We start from the raw sequence: 21,789 nt of genomic DNA, 5'->3' as shown, positions 1-21,789 counted from the left end.
GGGGGGGGGGGAGGATGGGGGTATCGGTATGGGGATGGGGAATCAGGGCGGAGCCAACATTGTTAGGTAGGTGGAATCGAGTCGCGCAAACGCTACGCCCCCTACTTTTCCTCTTTACGCGAGGGGGGGTCTCATATAGATTTTTTTTTCGTAGGTCCTCAGACTTGCGCAAACTCACTTACTCCGGGCGACAACCCCTTCGCGAGATACCGCCGCACTATATGTATATATGACTTTTTTCTGACTCTTTTCCTTTGTGTCAATTTTGTCAATTTAACGGGAAAAAAAAATTTTTTTTTTTTTCAATCGGGTACACGCGGCTATGGGATTTTGATCGGGTAATCGAAATTTTTTTTATTTTTACCATGAACTCATATTTTCTTCGCGGACTTGAAAATTTTTGCTCGCCGCTTCTCAAACGCGATTTATCGCTATGGGCTGTTATACTCGAGTCAACGAGGATCCAATGAATTCGGCGTGTTTCGTAAGAGCACGCGGATGGCAGAAACGCAGTTAAAACGCGACAGTCGTAAAGGTACCTCGTAAAATAATGTCCCGAGGGTCCCCGTCATTAATCACCCAACGGTTCATTTCTTTGTGCTAAAACTAAAAATTCCTAGTACCTTTTTACTGCTACGCTCGGAATGGCAAATATTATTTTTTGTTTTTAGCCAAGAAACAATCATCGTAAAACAATCGATACGATATAACCGTAAAACTCATTGGTTATGGCGGTAACATTGCCATTGCCGTTATTGTGCATTACCATATTCCTTATCTCTGAATCAGGTGTACCTATGGTACTTTGAGGGGCTTTCGAGTATTAATTATCACACGTATACCCCCCCGGGAGAGACTCGCAAGGAAGACAGTCCGGGTCACGAGCTTAGGGGCGCCAACCGTAGCCATCGTCAACGGGGGCGCAAGTGACTAAACCGAAGAGAATGGATAGAATGATGAGAATGGATAGAATGAAGAGAATAGGAATAATAGTAAGAATAAGAAGAATGGCAAGGAACGTGGTGGGCCACCGAAGGATGTCTACCGGGGAAGGTCGCAGAAGAGGAGTAACCATACCTAGGTGCCAGGTATAAGAAGCGTCATCGTCACGAGCTGGTCACTGACACCCTGTAATGTTTACCGTGGTTAGTTAATACCGAGAAAGGCGTTAGCCAACAATGCTGCCATCCCGCTTAAGGGTTTTCCCGATCCAGTAGCGATGGTGGGGATCTATGGTAGGGGATCTATGGATCCGGCATGGTGCCCGGGAGGACAAAGAATTTTGAAAAAAAAAAAAAAAAAAAAAAGACGGCCCTGTAAGTGTCATTAATTTTTGGTTATCGTACAGCAAGATTACATCCGGTCGATGGGTCGTCGCGACGCCTGGCGTCGACGATCTTTCGGGTTTGCGCAGGCTTAATCCCAGTCCTTTTCTTCATCCCTTTAACCAAGTGGATACCTGGTATTCTGCACTCGGGTATAGGTTGTATATACCCTTGATTGCCAGGACCCACAAACTCACGTACTGTACGCGTTTCACGTTTAATACCGATTTTCTCTATTGTTGTATGTAGATATAGCTTCTTTATGGTACAGTATACCCGGTTAATGGGGCCTTGTTAATCGGCGATGATGGTTTTTAATGTAACAAAAAGGTTTGTTTATATTGAACGCGCGAGCCTTTACGTTGTAAACTATCCCCTTGGGCCTTCTTTACTGCTGTCTTTCACGGCGGAGCTAGTGTCCCTCCCCCCTGGGTATTCTGGTCGGAAAACCGTAAAATGTCGATATATTCACCCCTTGATGGTTTCAAATGCTTATTATATATTGTCCGAAGTAGGACCCCCCCGGTGCAATGGGCCTTTGTCTTGGGCCTTATTTTATTCGGTAGGAGATAATTGTGTGCTTCCGAGGAATAGAGGTGCATCCTGCTAATACACGTAGATGGATACCTGTACAGGCACTTGTCGAGTTCCGACGCTCTGCCGTTTGGATGACTGTTACGGAACCGGGTATTATGGAGTACGCGAGTTCGGAGTCTCTCAGTCAATTTGAGCCTCATCCGTCGTAAGCGGATCGGGCAGAAGCTGGCCTTTTAACGTCCTCACCTTGGGTACTCGCCACCATGGATGCCTATAACAAACATTATCCACCATAATGCCCCCCCGTGTAAATACAGACACACACGTGCCGCGGCTCAGCTGATTCGTCAGTGTGTCTCTATGTACGATCTACGTATTTATACGATCGGTCGCCTTCTGGCCGCATCCGCAACGACCGCATGAAAACGAGGAGTCGTTCGTCGTTCCCTTATAGACTATAAAGTCGTTTAGCACCGTTTAGCGTTGCTCGGCGATACAACGTGTTAACGTACCGTTATTAAAATCCTGTCGGGAGTCCCTTCTTCCTCTTAAGGACTTCCGGTTCAGCACGCGAACGACAGTTTGACTTGGTAATTTTTGTCAAAAATAAAAAATTTTTTTTTTTTTTCGGAAATTTTCACTGGGATTTTCCAGGCCTAACGGGTGTTCCGTTAGAATTTTCAAAAGGATCGAACGGTTAGGCAAAATTTTCGACTTTTGGCCACAATAGGCATACATCTGCGTAAATTCGCGAAATCGTACGGTACGAAAGGGTCGTTTACATTGGACGTTACTACTCGAAGTAATTGGCAGGTTCCTCGCGTTTATCTTTAGGATCTCCCAGGGACTCGGGGGGGGGCCTCTTCCTTTGCCGGGCCCCACGGGTGGCCATTCATACGAAATCCCCACTCCGATGGTCCGAGCCTCCGGATCCCCACCCCCGCCACACTGGGAAGAGACCCAAGGGCCTGGAAAACTATTTAGGGCCCCTCGCAGTGGGGGTAGGAGCACAGTTCGAGCGAACACTCAACCGAGCGAGGTCTGTCTTGCTTGGCTAAGATTTTCCACGGCAACGTGCCGCCGTCCGCCGTCGCCGGGAAACAAGCTGCTTTCGCGGGGAGGCCTTAGTCCCAGGGGCCCCGAGTCATTGCCGGTACTCGTAACCATCTGTGATATCAGTCGTGCGCGGGCTGTATTGGGCTGTGCCAAGGACCTTCGGGACAAGTGCTAATAATTGATTGACTGTTTTTTGTGCTACCGTGTGATTACAGTTGTATACCCGTGTTCCGTGTATCGCCTCTGGCACACTATTGGGACGGTTTTAGGTGAGACTGGTGTTTATATCGATGATTTTTGTTTGGACTTTTTTTTCTCTCGTGTGTACTCGGAGAATAACACGTCTTAGGTGACGATTGGACTGTGATAGAAATCGGACCTTTCATTGTCGGTGACAATTCCCTCGTGAACGACGTTACGTGTGATATTCGTAAAGGCTAATTCGACAGTGGCAATACAGATGCGTTTAGCCTGGTGGATTTAATCGAGTGAATGTCGGCTTATACGGGATACTATTCGTCGTTCCAATCGGTGAGTTTACGTGATACTTGGTTCACACGATACGAGGACACGCGAGGTTCTTGGTCGTTAATCGTAATTTTATTCGATCGCGTATACGGGGCTTGTAATTGATTAATTGCACGTTCGGATTGACTCTCGTGAATTCGTATCAGTGTCTGCTCTTTTTTTTGTTGGCTCGTAAAAATTTAACTTTTAATTCCGTACGGGCTCCTGCGGTTACTTTGACAATAGTCAAACGGAACTCGCAAAAGAATGCTAATTCAGGGATATTGTGCTAGGCACGTATTCTCCATTGGCGTAACGTTCACGATCTCACGTTTTCCTCCCTTAGTCACAATGACATTTTTCTCACCTACCTTCCCTCTAAGATATGCGACCTGGCACTCGGACTATCGTACAATAGGTCGTCCTCGTTGCTGGTTTTGCCTTTTCTACTCGACCTGGTGGATCATACTCTTTTCTGTAATTAATATTATTTTACGTCAGATCGGGGCACAATTTGAATTTTGGAAATTTTACAAGACCGCGAGCGAGGATTTAAATAAACGGATGTATCGGACGCTTCCTACGGGCGACAAACCATAGAAAACCGCATATGGAGCCGAATTGGAATTGCGTTACGTAGTCGATCGACAATTCCACGGTAAAACCGCCGACAAGCCACGAAATACGAATTTTGAAAAACCGACGGGATATTCAGTAGGGAGTTAGTTAAGGTATAAGGTGCGCAATTCCAATAAAAAAAAGTTGGTTTGAAATTCCAGGTGGACGAGTACGAGCGATACACGACGGGTTTGAAGGAATTTCATTGCCTGGATAAGATCGCGAAGAACGAGAGTTCCGGCAAGAAGGGACAACTCCAGCAGTGTCAGGAACAGGAGCAATTGCACTTGGAGCAGCAGCAGCAGCAGCATCGCGGTAACCGCGAGGACTGGTGGTACAGCAGCGAGAGCGGTGGAAGGGGCGCAGGGGGTGCTGTGATAAGGGAAGAAGAGGGTGATAAGGGCGCAGCAGTGGCGGGTGAGCTGGCTTGCCTCGCAGGTTACATGGCGGGGTATCTGAAGGCCGCGGAGGCGACTTGCGGCCCTACCGGTGGTCCCCAGTACCACCCCCATGGCCACCCAGCCATGGGGGTCGGTAGCCACCCGCACCCACACTCTCACCCCCATCCGGGGGGACCTCATCCGGGACTGCCTTCTCCCTTCGCCCTGGCCACTCACGGACATCCGCATTCTCATCCACTGGATCATGGACTGGCTGCTTTCCCGCAGGGTGAGTCAAGAAAGCGAACGAACCCTTATTTCCTTATGCACCTTCGACCCCCTTGCCAGCACTGACCCAGTACTGGGCTCCTTGTGCACTTTTACGTAGGATACACGTAGCGTGGATGAAGAAATACAAATGTGCCTCCTTCCGCTTGGTCTCGATACGACGGGCGCGTCCTGTCGCGGCGTAAACTCCTCGATGGAGATTCCTGATAAGAGTGATTAGCTCGCGCTTAAGGATCGACTCCTGACAGAGTCGGACAGTGACCATGGGATTAATTGCGATAGGGACGTCTGATTCGGATTATTATTTCGTGCTGGTTACTGCCTTAGACGTCGATTAGAGATTCTCGGCCGATGACAGATTACTTAGTGGTCATCGATACAGTCTACGAGGCGTTTGCCCTGGCATGCGAACGCGCCTTGAGGAATCGTGGCAAGTGCCGATTGACTTGCCCAAGTGTTTTCTATGCGTGCCTTTCTCTCTTTCCGATTTCATAATAAAGCATCCTCGCGATTTATTCTTATACCGACGAGATGGGAATAAAGTTAAACTTTTTTTTTTTTTTTTTTTTTTTTTTTTTTTTTTATTCACGCTATCCAGCGACACTTTGTCAGTCACTCCGGTGCAGGATATCTTGTCGGACGCTGCCGGGTTGATTGTTTACATGCGACGAGAAATCTCGTACGAGAGGATAGTTCATTTTCGTTCGTTTATAGCTTTACTGTATTCAGATGTATCTATAGTCGGTTCGCCGTATGTCCACTAGGGTAATGCTGGGGTGCAGTGCTCGCTTGGGCTATCGTGTTTACGTGGTTTATGGTTTCTCCTGTTTTCCCTTGGCGGAGAGAGAGAGAGAGAGAGAGAGAGAGAGAGAGAGAGAGAGAGAGAGAGAGACGGGCGCGACTCCGGTATTATCTCGATTTACGGGATTTGCCGGATTACTCTACTTGGCCGGGTCTTTGCCGGGTCGTACTCTGTATCGGGACTTTAACGAAGAGTTATCGGCGTATTAACAGGCTGCCACCGATTCTCTCACTCATCCGGTCGTTCACTCGCTCACGCGTTCCTTCACTCTCTCTCTCTCTCTCTCTCTCGCTCATCAGCAACGGCAACGACAGACTCTTCTTCATCTCGGGATAATAGACCCGATGCCCATTTGCAAAACTCTCGGAAGAGTTATTACGAACGGTGTGCTATACGGGCCATTATTGATTGTCATGCAAATCGATGCATCGACTGAAGCCATAGCCGTGAGCTAAGCGAAGCACGGGGCTTCGTCTCTGTCGCGGTACTGGAGACGCGGCCTCTTGCCCTGTTGGTTCGGGTTTTACATTTTTTTTTTTTTTTTTTTTTTTTTTTTTTTTTTTTTTTTTTTTTTCCCGAAATCTAACGTCCGTCATCATTCAATGTAGATTATCGTACGTGAGGTAACGTAACGAATAAAGGGCATTTTTTGTTTTCTCCACGTGTCTCTCGGAGGAGTCTAAGCCGTTTCTCCCGTATTCCGCCTCTCCAACCACCCGTCGGTTGCCACTCGTAGTATTTCGCTTTGGGCTTGGGAACCCGCGGAGAGGGAATTCTCTGCGGTTCTCGTTCCGCCGTTCCTCCTCGTTCGAGTAGCAGCGAGATGTCGGGAGGGCGAGTCCAGGTTGTCGACGAGAGGTGGCAGGAGACGTGGGTAGGTAAGGGGGGTGTATATAGGGTGGTTGTGGAGGGTCGACGGGCGAGCGAAGAAGAGTGGAGAGAAGCATGAGAGTAAGCCGCTTATCAGGGTGGCAGCAGCCTGTATAGAACCAACCAGCGGCAGATAGGTCGGTTTCCATGGAAACACGGATCTATCCGTTTGGACCGTAACGTCCGGTCGACTACCGTCTATCCTCGTAGGCGTATCCCAAACAATATTTTTCTGCTTTTCAGCCGGATTTTTATGTTTCACTCGGGGACGTGAGCTTTTTTTTTTTTCCCATGACCCCGTGGCACGAGGTTTTCGTTGCATCGACGTAGCGATTGCCAACGACGCACGGCGTCCTTATCTTACGCCGCTAAGTCCGGCGGTTTTTGCCTCTTCTGCCCGAAGAGGTATCTCTTAGCGGAGAATTCTCGGGGACGTTTAATAATTCAGCGATACTCGTATGTACTCGGTCGGAGAGTCGATTCGTCCTTAAGAGCATACAAGAAACAATGGGTCTTACGGTAAGTCAGCGTTGACGCTCTTTAAGATTTTGGAGAGACGTTCGTAGGTGAATTTTACTCGCGGCTCTTGCGGGTATATCGTCGAAAGGCGAAACGTCAAGAATGGGGTTGAAAATTGTCGCGTGCTGAGATAAGGCTGTTTCGTGTCGTTGTACGTCTTAGCCGCCTTGTCACTGTTTATTTTATTACCCGAGAACCAGGGGGCTTCGGGGGGGGGTTCTTGTCGTAAGGGATCGGGCGCGAGAGATAGACCGAGGTATACGTTGGAAAGCAGCAAGGCTCGTACCTCGGGTATTGGGCGTCGAGGTGGTGTCAGGATGATATCGAGGGAGCGTCGGGACGAGATCCGACGCTCGTGGGAATCTCGGCATTCGGTCGTCTTTTAACTCGACGGCGTATTTGTTGTTACTGCGAAATTGCCCGTCCACTTAACTTTCACGATCGATCCCAGACTCCCGTTTCTAGGGTTTTACACGAAAAACACCTTTTGCCACTGTTCCGCCGGGCTATGGGATTGGAGAAAAAAAAAATGTAATCAACCAAAAAGATCACATTAGAATATTTTGAAGCGGATAAATATTTTTTTGAAAAAAAAAAAAAAAAAATTCGCGTACGAAGTTCAACACTGCAAACTGCACTTCGGCATTCTTCCGGCCCTAAAGTTCATGTAGTCACTTCTTAAGCGCGACACAGTCGGGGTTTAACCCGCTTTCGAAAGTTTAAAAAGTGACTACGGCTGATCGAAGCGCGACCACTTGGCTCTGCAGTTATTCTGCAGGAGGGAAAACCGTGAGAATTTCATCACGGCCAATTGAAGTATCGTGTGGCAATCGGATCGCGTTTCGAGGTTAGTTTCCACGCAAAAGGATCCCGAGGGTAAGGGGCCAGACTAGGCACGAACAATAAACCTGTCGCATCTTCAACCGGCCAATCACTCAATTAGGTATCGGCACGTGGACGGAACTATGCTGGAGTGGGTGGCACGTGTTCGGTTGTGGGGGGCCCCCGGATGCATAAACGTTAAGGGCCCGTGGGGTGTTGAGTTAAAGGGCATTCCTGGGTAGGCTGAGAGGAGGGTCTGGTTATGTAGAGGAGAGGCGGGAAAAAAAAAAGAGAGAAATGGGTGTCGGGTTTGGGGACGCGTGTCGATTTGTAAATCGAGTGGGCGGGAAAAGTGCAAATCCTGGGGCTAATTGTAGGATAAACACTCGAGGCTGAGTGAAATGTCTCGTAGGGACGGCAGTCGGGATACATAACCTATAAGGGCTGCTCGTGCCAAGTGCGTGGATGATAGGGGTAGGTGGTCCATTGGAAGCAATTTGTCCATCCTTGAGGGACTGGAGGACGTTAATGGTGGTATCGTGCTAGGAAGATTTTTTGGTTAGGCGTCGTCGTCCTCGAGCGTCGTCCTCGTCGTCGGTTGACGGTAACTCGATGCTTATCCGATTACCTTAGTCGGGGCCGGATGTGTGTTGGTATTCTGTTACTTACTTATGCTCGCCGATGCCAGGCTTATCGCTGGGATGACCGGGCACGAAGGCCACACGCACCTCTTCCCCATCGGCCATCCGTGGACCTGCTCGCCGATGCCAGGCTTATCGCTGGGATGACCGGGCACGAAGGCCACACGCACCTCTTCCCCATCGGCCATCCGTGGACCTGCTGCTTTTGCTACTCCCTATATATATATATATATATATATATATACCTCTTATTACTCCTACCTTAACCCTTTTACGTCAATTACGTTTAGAAGTTCCTCCGTTCGATTAGAAGATCCGTACACGTGTATGCATGCGCAACTATAGTCACGGCGCTGCCTCAGCCAGGTCCGTTTCAAATCGGCTTCTTGGTTTATTCTAATCGAGAAGCGCAGACCCGGCTCGTAATTCGCTGACCTGCCTATCGAAGGACGCCGAATCGCGTGGACGATAGGAGAAGCGTCGGGACGCGTATAGTGGCGCACGGCAAAGTTAACCAAATGTTTTCGTAGCTGATGGCCTTTTAGAATAGAGGGGCTGCAGACCGGTCTGTCTCTCTCGGTGACACAGGTCGACCCTTCCTCTGTCGCTCTCCCTCGGCCCTCTTCCCTCTGTCCCATGGCCGAGTAGCCACGTGCTCGTCATCCCACGGTCTCCGCGAATAATCCAACCCCCGGCGCCTATGCACATTTTAGCTTTTAATTAATTTTCGATTCGCTCCCCGGTTCGCCACCCCAGCCGCCTCGTTACCACCCCCCAAAGCACAGTTCCATCCCTTCCGCGCGGGACCAGCGCCCCGGAATTTCGTATTCTATGAATATTAAAGCCAATGCTCTGTCACTTCGTATCTCTACCCGGAGCACCGTTGCTTCGTGACAGTTTTATAAAAAAAAAAAAAAAAAAACAAACATACCTCCGTACGAACGTAGACGACGCGAGTCACTACGAAGAGTACCGGGAAATGAAATGGGGATTTTTTTTTTTTTTTTTTTTTTCCCAAGACTCCAAGGGACGAAGGTCCCTCCCCGAAATCAGCGTGGGGTTTTTTTTTTTTTTTTTTTTTTTCCCAAGACTCCAAGGGACGAAGGTCCCTCCCCGAAATCAGCGTGAAATTTCGTTAGCGGCCCATTGACTTCCTGGTGATACGCGGGGACGAAATCCAATAAACAGAAAACGAATTTGCTATTAGGGGGTCGCGTCTGATCTCGTTGCGGGCCAATGAGCCAGAGCAACCCTTATATCAACCCCCCTCGAGTCATGGCTCGCTCACGATAATAAATCGAATCATACTCCGGGAGCCAGCGGGTGTTTGCCGAGCCATTAGGGCTGCTTAGCTCGCTCGTTCCGCGTCCCCATTTTCCGGCCTCTCGCTCGCACTCACAACCAACCCGCACCCGTCCGCCGGTTAACAAGAGACGAGAATACGCGAGATTCACGACGTTCTTAAAGTCATCGCATCTCTAACCATATATATCTTTTATCTGTATATACATAGTTGACTGCCAAATTTCACACACCTGACCGAATGTCTTGGGCATCTCTCTCCTCTCTTCTCGAATCATCCGGTTGGCTTATCCGACTACAATAAGAGAGACAATTGGTGTACCGGTTTCATTGTGTTTATACCTCTCGGAATTCCAGTAGCAGTCGTTAACGGTAGCAAAACCCGTGGCCGTACGCCTACGTGACAATCAAGCCTGAACAAAGCTCTAGATAAAGATCGTAGATCGATGACTGGTAGAAAGTGCCAGTATAACCTCGAAGCTAACGTCACTCTCCGCCACGGTAAAGTCAGAGACGCGGTCGAGAATCGGCAGAAGCCAAAGTAGAGATAGACGTGGCTCATAGGTGGCGCACACACAGAAAGTAGGTACCGGCAGAGTATAGGAAGCGTTGCGCCCACCACGGTAGTCAAGTATATCAGAATTTGTATGGCAGGGCAATCTCCGAGGATCTGTGGCATGCGTGTAGCCCACTCGACCAGTTCGTTAGGCGATCCTTAAGGCGGCCTCGAGGCTTCTTCGTGCTCGTTGTCGCGACGAGGGAGCCGAAGCCCGAAATGGAGGCGAGATGACATCTCCACCGGACCCCTCCCATTTTTTCCCCTCGGGCCTAGTACCTCGCGACGTACCTCGTCTAAGAGCGTCGACGACGTCGATTTTTTTTTTTTTTTTTTTTTTTTTTTTTTTAAAGTACGACCAACGCACGGGGCTCATGGTCGTGAAACCGGGAGCGTCGATCGCTGCGTAAACAGTTGACTGGCTCAGGCGCCATTTTGGATTTGCATGCTCCTTCGCTTCCGGTTTCCTGAGATCTGATTTTCGAAATGATGCTTTTGGCTGGGTAATACAGGAGATCGTTGGAAGACGTGGGATCATCCGGTACCGGTGGGACTGTACTGATTTTGTTGGCATATTTTTTTTTTATAGTTGGTAATAACTTTTTTTTGAGTTTGATTTTCCAAAGCAACCGATACCAAGGGCAGAGTTCGAGAGTGGCGTTTCGGGTTGGTCTTGCTCGTTCGGCGTGCTTGTCCTTTGGGTTTCGTTGGGTTGGTACCGGTGTTCCCGGCAGCTGGGGCCGCGACTCTGCACGGCCCGTGTATTTCGGGGAGTCCCCCATCGGTCCCCCCGCTAAGCGGATTACGTGGGTCCCGAAACGAGCCGAGCGGGGCTTGATGGCACGAGGGGGGCTGCTCAAAATTACGCTATCGCGGCCTCGCAACGCTCACCCAGCCATCCTCCTCGTTCCTCCTGATCCTCGTCCCCCTCCGCCCTGAACTGCCCTGGCTCTGCCTCCGACGTCGCAGCCTACTACTCTGAACTCTTCCCTCCTTTCTAGCTCCCGAGGCTTGGATCGTCGTCCTCCCTTCAGCTCAGCCAGGTCCGCTCGCTCCCTCGCGCTCCTGGTCCTCCTCCTTCAGGACTTTCATATCCTCCGCGAGACCTGGACGTGGCCTAGAAATTTCTATGGCACTCCACTTGGTCCTGCTGAATTATTTCTTCTTTCCCATGTCTCTCTTCTCCGTCATATCGTTACGGGTATTCCCCTTGGTCTGTTACCAAAAAAAGTTTCCTCTTTATGTTTCAGGCATGAACCAACGCAAGCAAAGAAGAGAAAGGACCACGTTCACGAGGGCGCAGCTAGACGTTTTGGAAGGTCTCTTCTCCAAGACTCGTTACCCGGACATATTTATGCGCGAGGAAGTCGCCCTGAAGATTAGCCTTCCCGAATCCAGAGTTCAGGTGAATAAAAGTATTTTTTAATAATTATTATAAATCCGCAACCTCAGTCCCGGGCGTCTATCGTTACTTCGATGTTACGAGGTCTAGACCCGGAAGCAGAGCTCGACCTTACGATTAGCTCCAGCAACACGGTGGCTCTCGTAGGTAGGTGAGTAGGTCCAGGGAAGTCTGCGCGTGGGTGTGGACCTTGATGGAAACGCGCGAGGTCGTCGAAGTGTCAGGTCGAGGGCGCCGACGGGAAACGGTAGCGAAAAAGCTTCGTGCCGCGGCAAGCCAGCCTGAGATTTAAGGTATTTACACAGCGAGTCGAGTCAGCCCCAGCCAGCGCCAGCCAGCGCCAGCCAGCGCCATTGTCCCGCCCTTGGCATCTACATTGATAGATGCGCTCCGACGTGCCGCTGACACTTTTATTGCGTCCAAACTGACGTCTCCATTACGTCCATCCGAGGACGCCCGATAAAATTAGCCTCGACCGCAGACTCTAACCCATTGCTGGTAATATATACGCGTCTGTCGGGAGACCGAGAAACTCTTACGACTGGTCGTGACTGGGACGGAGAATGAAATTAATCAGGAATCGTCGGTACGTCACGTCCAACAGGGAACAAAAGGTTTTCGGTGAGCCAAGCCAGGAATTTTCAAAGTTAAGCCGACGTGAATACGCGGAAGGGGTGGTTGTGCCCCGTAGCCTACTACGTAACAAACACGAAGTACACCGCGAATAATATCGTTTGGCAGGCCCGTTGGACCCCGTTTGCAAGCTCAGAAAATCCTGGCTGTACAAAGAGAATGGAAGGAAGCTCGCACGGACTCCGGGCCCTCGTGGGTACCTCTGTGTAACGTTAAAGCGGTACACGGGAGAGGAGACGAACAGTTGATTTGTTCGCGGATTATAGCCCCTGCGCTTTGCGTTTACGTCTGCGCGAGAACCGGCGCAGCTGCGCCCCTCTTCGCTCCTGTCGCCGTCTACGTCCAATGAAAAGCCACCCCTGGGTAATTGCGAAAAAAAAGGACGGAAAAATCACGATCGAACTATCCACCTCGAAATCTCACCCGTCCAACTTCTCCGCGTCTTTGCTTTCGATCGTTTGACGATCCGTCGTTCCGAGGATCACAATGCAAATTCCATGCTAGTTGAGAATACTGAATTCGGCTAGACTTCACGTAGCCAGCCAATCTAGGGTCTCTGTATCCATTGTGGTATACGGGTATAATGGCAGTACGTTGGCGAACGGCGAATCGATCAGGTTGGTGACGTCATCGATTGCCGGTATGTCTTTTTCGAAATTTCACCAATGTATATCATTGTCGATCCGCTACCGCTGACGTCTTTCTTACACGGGACGGCGAGGGATGCAAACAGGAAAATATATTTGTCATAACAGTGTCAACGCAGCTGGCATCGAAACTATAGGGAACGTCAGAACGTGGAAAGGGGGATGAAAACGCGTGGATGTAAACCAGATGGTGGTGCAATTTGCACCTCGTGGATGGCATGAGACTCGGTGGTCTCTGTATTCAGGGGGGGTTGGTTGGTTTTGCTTGGTTTTTAGGGCGGGATGCCTTTCAGGCGGTTCTATGTAAACACGGGGTGGGTAATGTCTCACCCTCGCCGAATTCACCCCTGGGTCGTCCTACGGGGTATATACACAGCTCGCTTCTCGTGGGGTGCGTGTATCATTTCGTTTGCGGTTCTCGCCTAATGTCTACGTGACAATTACGTTATTGACAGTCATTATAGGTTAGGTTCTTACAGCGTGACTTTGATTAGAAAATTGTACGAGTGAAAATTTGAGGCTGAATTTTTTTTTTTTTTTTTCCATTTTCCGACAGTTTTCAAATTTTCGTCCACGCGACGTAATTTCAAGTAACTCCGGGACCGTAGACATTTCGCGTGCATCTCGTGGGAAATTTGGTCGAACGCCCAGTGCCAACAGTTGCGACCACCATGTTGCGTAACGGTGCTTGCTCTGCTATCCTCCGTGTAACGTAGATCCGGGGGATGGAGGGTGAGAGGAGGTTGCCGAGCTAGGGAAGGGGTGAGTAGGCTTTTAAGGGCGGGCATAGATTCATAGGTTGGCACCCCTAGCCACATTGTACTGGGATTACCAGGGGGCGAGCGGGGGGGTGCGCGAGGTTGCGGCACGCTCAGGGGTTGCTTTTTGTCCCGTGCGGATCTACGCACACGGACCGTCGAGCTTTTTCTCGTGTTTGTTGTTACAGTCACGCCACATCGTCCTTTTCCTCCCCTCCAGTCCCTTTGCCCCCACTCCGCGTCCATTTCTCCAGCGCCCCCTTTATCGGCCTTCGGCTTTTCAAAGTTCCGCTCTCGGTCGCTACTAAGAGCGGGTGGGAGCCTCCCTATAGATGGTCGGAATCCAAGTGAAAGTGTTTTATATCGTTCGAGTGACGTCACGTTTTAAAAAATTTGTTTTCAATCCTTTCAGGTCTGGTTCAAGAATCGTCGTGCAAAGTGCCGGCAGCAGTTGCAGCAGCAGCAGCAAACGTCACCGCCGAAGGGGTCGCCGCGTACCGGACAGTCGCAGAGCACCTCCAAGATCTCGACGACCACGACGACCCCCAACAGACGCTCGTCGCCCGTTTCACCTCCGCGGGCCAAGGAAGCGCCAGGCCCGAACTCCCCGTTGCTCTCGGCCACGTCGAGCTATCCGCGTCTAGGGGCAACGCCGACCGGTGGCAGCGGAGCAAGCAGCGCCTTGACGACACCATCACCTCCTCTGACTCCGGGGGCCAGCCAATTGCCGCCATCCTCGTATCCGCCATCCTCATATCCGCCGGCCATGAATCAGCTTCATCACGCAGCCGGGGAGTATGGCTTTCCCTGGAGTTCAGCATCCCCTGGTGCCGTCAACGCTGGACAGTGCTACGCGCCTGGACAAGGATACAACGCATATCAGAACCCATACGCCACCGGGGACTATTATCAGACTCAGATATCCCACATGCACCACAGTCCTCAGGGCAACTATCACCATCATCATCATCATCACTCTCAGTACCAATAGTAGTAGTTTGTGGCTGTTTCTTGAATTGGAAGGAACGAGAATTAGCGACGGGAGTGGGTCAGGGTGGCCACGTTTCAAATACAATGTCATTATAAAATATATAGTAGATTATAATATTAATATTAATTTCTATCGTTTCTTTTTTTTTTTTTCTTCTCGGTATAAACGTTTCTTTTCTCCATTTTCTTCTCCGTACTGTTTCCTGGATTTTACAGTAAGTCTTTTGCGTTTCCCGCTTGTCCTGTCCTTGTACGGCACAGAAGAGCTTCCTACGTGTGCACGAATAACGATACCGAGGGAAGGCAAAATTGGAGTTATGTTGTCCAAAAATAAAAGGAAGGTTGTTCTTTTTAGAAGCAACGGTAGGGTACTATGTTTCAGTACAAACTACGTTTTAAAAGAGTTGTGATTGAATATCATTTGTATCATTTTATTGACGATTCAAACATGTATGTATATTTGAATATAAAGGTGACGCGTTACTATTGTACTGCTATTGACTTATTTGGTTTTATTGTATTTATGCTGTAATTATTTTCAGTTCGAATAGCTTTCGACTGCTCGTCTGCCAATTAATGATCCAACGTAGACACGACTTTTAATCCATTTGTGAACCATCAAAGTTATAAGGGCTTTAATTGAAGTCGCATTTTATAACGAACGAGACACCAGAAACTTTGTTATTTAGCAATAGAACAGATCTGAGTAAAATAGATAAAGGATAGCAATTTTATATATCATTGAAATAATATTAGTAAAAGCACGACTGCTTCAGGTCATGTCGTATTGAGCGGTTCAATCGTGATTGGGTTAATTGCTTTCACCGAGTATCATTAAAGACCCAAATGATTAATTTATAGAATACGTTTCGTGATTCCATTCCAGTAATGTAAATATTAATTCGCATTCGAAAATTACACGAAATTTTGATTTTATCACTTTTAATATTAAATAATTTATCACTAAGCTCTTATTTTTTTAAATAATATACGTCGACCCCTTCGTTAATTTCCCTCTAGAACTTCGTATCCTTATTCTACCCTATACGTCCTTCATTATAAACACTGTAAATACACTTCCAATTTCTTTGCTCGAAAATGCATCTGTATCCCTTGTTTTCTTTCTTGTCACAATTTATTATGACGTTATTATCCTTTTCTCTGGAATCCATAGAGTTTCCTCTATTGGCAATACCTCCTCAAGATTATGGATCTGGGCATGAGTACACCCAGGTTCGTTCACCATCATCATCATCATCATCTAGACTCCTGCCGTTGTGGCTGTGTGTCCTAAGATGCCTATGAGGAGTCTCACCTGACAATATTATAAGTTCCATGAATATTTTGCAAGAGTAAAAATTCAAGGCGACCGTTTGGCACTCAAGGATTTCTGGCAGGTGCGTTCACGAAGACATCATCTTTGAGGTGGACAAGATCAGTCGACTTCACAGAGGACAACTTCACCTTATGAACTCGTGATGAGCTGGAGATTACCTCGTTGTATGCTCCTGTAATGTTTAATCCTTTAAGTAATACATTACGTAATTGGGAATCACTCTTTTTATTGTTATACATACTCCTTCCTGTTGTCGACTAACTGCTCGTCACGCTCTACATCCTTCCCATGGTACCCACGTTCTCCACCGTGAACGCCACTTACTTGCTTCTCAACAGCTACACGTCGACGAAGGTACTTGTTGATCTAGAATGCGAAATCGTTTAGCGAAAAATTGCATTAAAACCTGTCAAATTTCTACACAATTTGATGCATCAGATAGGGAGACTCACCAGTCTAATTTATGCGATCCGTGGTTTGTAGTACTTAACGCCAGCACCGGTGGTTAGATCTTACAGAGAGATGTGATACCAACATAAAGGTTATTTAGATACGGACTCATCCACGGTACAGCGAAGCTTAACGACGCCTGTAAGGAATGACTTTTACTATAACCCCATTTACAAGAATACTTAAGTCATTTCTTTGCGGTTAATCAACTGCATACCAGTGGCTTTTGTTTAATTCCTATCCTTAAACATTATACTTGACTTTTCCTTTTTCACGAGCTAGCACTTGGTAATTGACCCGATGAGTGCAGGGGGGTCGATTCGACCCAGGCAGTAATTTCAAATTTTCCCTATCTAGAAACCAAACAAGAGGACGGGGCCTGTATATGATAAATTAATTCGGCAAATCTTTTATTTCAAAATTTTATCGTACAGCCATGAATTTTTTTTCAGATTTTTAGAAAAACATTTCCCAGTCCAAGTATGAGGTCGAACCCTTCCCGCCCCCTACACTTACGTGGTGTAAGGAAAAGCCCTACAATGATCGGGTTAAGCTTGGCAAGACTGCTACTCGAGGATCCTTTGTACGGTTCATAGTGAGTAGTAGGGGAGGGAATAAATATAGGACTGAGATCAAGTAGGCGTTATTCTACAGTATCAAAATAGTGTCCCAGTGATAAAGACTGTTATCAGCCACTACCACCGTAGCTGTCGAGAACGTGTTAGTAATTTTGAGTATTTACATGGATATTGAAGTGTTGCCATCTTCAGGGAGAACTCTCTAGTGTCTTCTAAGGTGAGTATAAAATTTTTGGTGAATATTTGTTAGAAGTGGCAAATTTTTAATACGTTCATAATGAGGCTGTTAATGGATAAAAAATAAATAATGAACAAAGGAATGCGTGGCGTGAGACTTGAAGATCAGTGATTCCCATTAAAAGGAGCTCCCGGCAAAACTGCGATTGTTGCTTTCGCAGGAGAAAAAAAAAGAAAGAAAAAAAGTACTTTCAGAGTAATTGGTCGTGAAACCACCCTCGGATTGTTTTTCAGGACCCCGACGGTACGAGACTTTCGAGTAACAGTTATGTACTTTGCTATATAGAATAATTCCAATGTCGCTTTTCATTTTCCACTCACAAGGTTCTTAACCGAGGATCAGCCGTTGTGGAGCTAATAATCAAAGTGATGCCTTTTGCTACACAGCGATAGAAGGTAGAGGTGGGCAATGCAATTCTGTTAATGCACGTTACCATTAATTAACGTGATGGGTCGTGTACGCTGTTCAAATTGGTTTTATAATTTTATCCAAAATTCGTGTCTCAAACGTTGTTTGAGACGTTGGTCGTTGTACAGTATTTCCTGTATTTTGTTTACCTGTAACAGTGAGGTATAAGATTGAATATTTGGACACTGGTACACATATAGAAATTACCAGAATATTTGATCATTTGATAACAGACTTTACTTACATGGGATATTTGAGCTTGCCAGGACTCAAGGATCTGTTGAAGTAAATTGAACGGGTGTTAAGTCATTGTATAATTTTGTAGATTATAAATTTCAGTACCAATAGAGGGTGAAGTGCTTAAGGTATACCTTCGAATGGATCTCAGTCGATAGCAAATGAAACGAGCGTAGCTTGCACAGTTCATAAGAGAAAGGGAGACGGAGAGTTCATCGTTCGCAATTCATTGGATTCCTATTATCGTGTATTAATAAGTATCCACTGCGAGGAAGGGCTTCCCGGATGAACGTAGAGCGAGAGAGTAGAGAAAATGGAGAGAAGAAGAGGACGCGTCCATAGGGACAGCCAAGGGGTGAGCAGCAGCCTACCCCATTTTCGTGCGCCCGGGATTTCCCTTGGCCTTTCAGAAATACTGAGGATACAGATGTAACCCTCAAAACATCTGTAGTGTATTTGTGGCTGTGGTCTGTCAATGAAATCAATTAAAAATTTCCAAAAGATACGTCAAAAAGGTATCAACGTATTACAAAGAATATATATGTACACATACCTGATAATCATTTCCAAGCGACTTTGATTAACCGAAAAGAGGGAGTCTTATCTGCTTTGCTGGATCAGACTTTGTTAATCTTTATCAAAAGTGCAATCACATAATTAGCTAGTCCATACATCGTCCAACGGTCCATTAGGCAGTTTGCAGGGTAGGTAACCAAGTAAGCACGTAGAGAGGCACAGGTGTAGCGTGGGCCCCCTGAGGGTGGAGTAGATTCTGCTACGGGGGTTGAAACGCAAACAACCTAAACGTCCGACAAAAGAGACCCCACGCGTTCTGCCAGGCTAATTGGACGGATAGCGTACCTGCCAGTCTTTTGACCGGCTAATCCTTCGTCCTTTCAGGCTCATCAGCCTAACGAGCTGTGGCGAACGGGACTCCTCCTAGTAGCCTTCCCGATAAACAATCCTTCCCTAGTACCCGAGTATCTCTCGGAATAGCGTCAATCATTTACCAGTAGCATAACCTGAAAGTGCCATAGAATACATACCTAGGTAATATCCTACGCGCGCCGCGCATGCGCAGTACGTTGCGAGTGACGCGCGACAAAGTAACAGCTGTCAAATAACGATGCACCACACTGTCGGTGCGTAAAGTTTCGAGGTTAGCATAGCACGAGTCACGTAACCTGCACGAACTTCTGACAAACGGTGTCTCTCCTGTAACTCGAGGTATTGCCGGTAAGTAGTATCCTTTTGAACAAAGCCGTTTTGCGGTGTCCTCGTGGGGGGCTTCCTCCAGGACTCCGTGGGCACTCCGGGAAAGCAGTGTACGCAGTCGAGGTTACCGCGGGGTGTCAGTAGACCTCGTCGCGGCAGACAATGGCCTTGAACTTGGCCGAGTGCAACGGCGAAGAGTTAAAATCGGCTTGCGTTTAGCCGGATCCCATTATAACAACTCGGGAGAGCCGGCATAAGCTCGACGCTCGCCTCAGTGCTGCCTCACTGTGTCACCGGGCTAAGCCCGGACTTACCTCTTTACCTCTACCACCTATACCATACTTACTCTTCTGCTATCTTGCTCACTCGAACCCACGTTCCATAGATTTCTCCGTCCTCTTCATTCATCCAGTCCTTTACTCTTTGCCTTTCTTTACCCCTTTACGCAGAATACTCGTACTTACTACCTGTCCTCCTTTAACCTTCTTGATACACTGACGCTCATTGTTGTATACAGTTGCCGACTGATCCTGCGAGAGCTCACAATTCCTTACGTTAAATGAATCATCTTTCGTAGCAACTGGTTAATTTGTACAATCGGTATGACATTTGTAAGGGATATTAGGATAGGTCATTGAGGTAACGGTATTAAGACGGTAGATTGAACTTTTTTTTCCCAAAGAATTTCAAAGCATTTTTTTTCCTTTTTTTTCGAGCTTGTTAGACCGTTACTTTCTTGTTAGCATGGATCGGGATAGATTTTACTATCCTAGGATTTTCAACGAGTAAGTCACTTTGGGGGTTATCGATCCGGAAGGGTGTAATAGTTGGCGTAGAATTCCTTTCAGCGATTAGCAATAGGCCTAACGAGTCGGCGTGTGATCAAAGAAATAAAAAGGAGGCAACTCGCCGGTAAAGGGATTGCTGATTGGTTAACGCTCGCTAAGCGGCAGTTTTAAAGTCGCAAATCGAATGAGTCGCGGCGCGCAAATTCGATTGAAAAATTGCTAGGTAGGCTTCCGCTTTGATCTTCGACCCTACGTGGATGCTGTATGGGACTCGCTATTAGATATACGATATAGATATAAGATATAAATACAGTGGTGGTCCTGTCTATCTCTTTTCTCATGATACGTATTACGTGTTTCCGGTAGATCGACTCGGCACAAGGAAGCGTTCGAGGGATCCAGCAGGAATTCGAAACTCAACGTCAAAATGGTGAACCTGCCAAAGGTAATACGTCTCCTTTTTGGTCAATAGACGGTATAAGAATGTATCTAATACGTCTCTTTGTAGATCCAATTAATTCAGGATCGTCGAGCTCCGTCACCTGGAAAGGTCTTATTGCTCCAGGAGCATTCTCCACCAGGTTGCCTCCTTCATAATTTTTTTCTTCTCCCTTTAAAAGATCCACGAAATAAGGATGTGGACGATTAATTCGTGATCCTGAGAGACTATCCGACCCAATTTTCAAAGTTCGAGCGGTCCGGCGAGTCACACACGTATGCGGGCCTGTGTGTATACGTATATGAAAGATCAGAAGCCCCGGCAGGAAGTCAAGGGGCGCGAATGCATTGTTAAGCCCCCTCTGTCCAAACAGTACCTCACCCTGGGCACTATCCACCCTCTCTTCAGCCTCTATCCAGCCTCTTTCTGCCCCCTTTCCATCGGTGTGCCTAGCGACTACGCGTAATCCTAAAAAATGGACCGACGGCTTCCGGCCCGACGTTCCTGAGGGGCACCCAGGGCATCCGCTCTCGTCGTCTCTTCCACGGCGGCAACGTGTTCAGTGTACAAATCAAAACGGAAGAAAACAAGTAAAACAGCACAAACGGCTAATGCAGGCTAAAGGCGAGTCTTCATCGAAAATATTGTCCATATCGAGTTTCAATATCAGCGACGGTCGTAAGTATTTAAATTTTTTGTCACTGAATACGAACCAGTTCAGATCTACTTCTCTGCTGTTTACAGATTTTTATACATAACGTGAATTTCCTGCTGCACTGGATTTACGTAAATATCAACATGTAACCTGACAGCAAGACTCACGCAGCACCTGTACAGTCCTTTCGAGAAAGCCACAGTAACGATAAGAGAAACTTACAACACGCTGTCGAGATATCAGGAAGACCAAATGGACCAAAATTCCCTGGGCAGCATCACTATTAAAGAGAAAGGGACTTTACAAAGACGACAAGAATTGTCATAGACCTTGCTAATAGTACTCTAACGGATGAAAAGGAACAGAGCGAGTGATGGGCAAGTGGATGCTGCGAGAGGACAGAGATGGTCCTTAGTCCCTGTGACTCTCTCATCCTCCAGGAAGGATCTCGCTCCTGCACGAGAGAGGGTCCTATAAATAATTAGCGAGGAGTCGCTCTCCGCTCGGCAGGCGTAAGCCGCTTACAACCCCCCTGCATCCTCCTCCTCCGGTACCCTCGGTCCAGGATGGTAGATATTCTCGCTGGTAGGCCACCCCCGAATCAACCCTCTTGCCAACCTCGCGTACCCTCGCGTCAGCCAGAGATAGGAACCATCACGAACCCAACCGACTGGTACCCTTACGCAATGAAATTCCCGGTACCACCCTCAAGCCCCTTCCCACCTTCTGATATATCCGTGGCTTCTATGTCCATCGGCTAATTGATAGCACGTGCCTTGCCCCCCCCCCCCC

General features: G+C 47.8%; 1 protein-coding gene and 2 long non-coding RNA genes across 5 annotated transcripts in view; 1 reads left to right on the top strand and 2 right to left on the bottom strand.

The window, feature by feature from the left end:
- Nucleotides 1–15,144, top strand: part of LOC107271610 (homeobox protein OTX1 B) — a 29,119-nt gene extending 13,975 nt beyond the window's left edge. For 2 of the 3 annotated variants that reach the window (XM_015747813.2, XM_015747815.2), the window contains exons 2-4: nucleotides 4,205–4,712; nucleotides 11,474–11,628; nucleotides 14,076–15,144. In XM_015747813.2, the coding sequence (XP_015603299.1) occupies nucleotides 4,205–4,712; nucleotides 11,474–11,628; nucleotides 14,076–14,654 (1,242 nt within the window). In that variant the 3' untranslated portion in view covers nucleotides 14,655–15,144. Of the gene's footprint in view, nucleotides 1–3,235; nucleotides 3,450–4,204; nucleotides 4,713–11,473; nucleotides 11,629–14,075 lie in introns of those variants that run through there. The other variant, XM_015747814.2, reaches the window with a different exon arrangement.
- A 143-nt stretch (nucleotides 15,145–15,287) lies between these two features.
- LOC107271611 lies at nucleotides 15,288–16,735 on the bottom strand. The gene is made up of 3 exons (XR_001538706.2): nucleotides 16,442–16,735; nucleotides 16,231–16,355; nucleotides 15,288–16,161 (listed from the first exon to the last, which is right to left on the bottom strand). It is a non-coding gene; the product is annotated as an uncharacterized LOC107271611 (long non-coding RNA).
- Nucleotides 16,736–17,776: 1,041 nt separating this feature from the next.
- On the bottom strand, nucleotides 17,777–18,545 carry LOC112494926. The gene is made up of 4 exons (XR_003060950.1): nucleotides 18,454–18,545; nucleotides 18,035–18,369; nucleotides 17,908–17,940; nucleotides 17,777–17,812 (listed from the first exon to the last, which is right to left on the bottom strand). It is a non-coding gene; the product is annotated as an uncharacterized LOC112494926 (long non-coding RNA).
- Between the last annotated feature and the right edge of the window lie 3,244 nt (nucleotides 18,546–21,789).

This window comes from Cephus cinctus, unplaced genomic scaffold (genome assembly GCF_000341935.2).
Source record: "Cephus cinctus unplaced genomic scaffold, Ccin1 Ccin1_scaffold0997, whole genome shotgun sequence".
In the NCBI taxonomy this organism is placed as follows: domain Eukaryota; kingdom Metazoa; phylum Arthropoda; class Insecta; order Hymenoptera; family Cephidae; genus Cephus; species Cephus cinctus.
The sequence above is the reverse complement of the archived record's forward strand: the minus strand, read 5'-3'. Positions and strand labels throughout refer to the sequence as shown.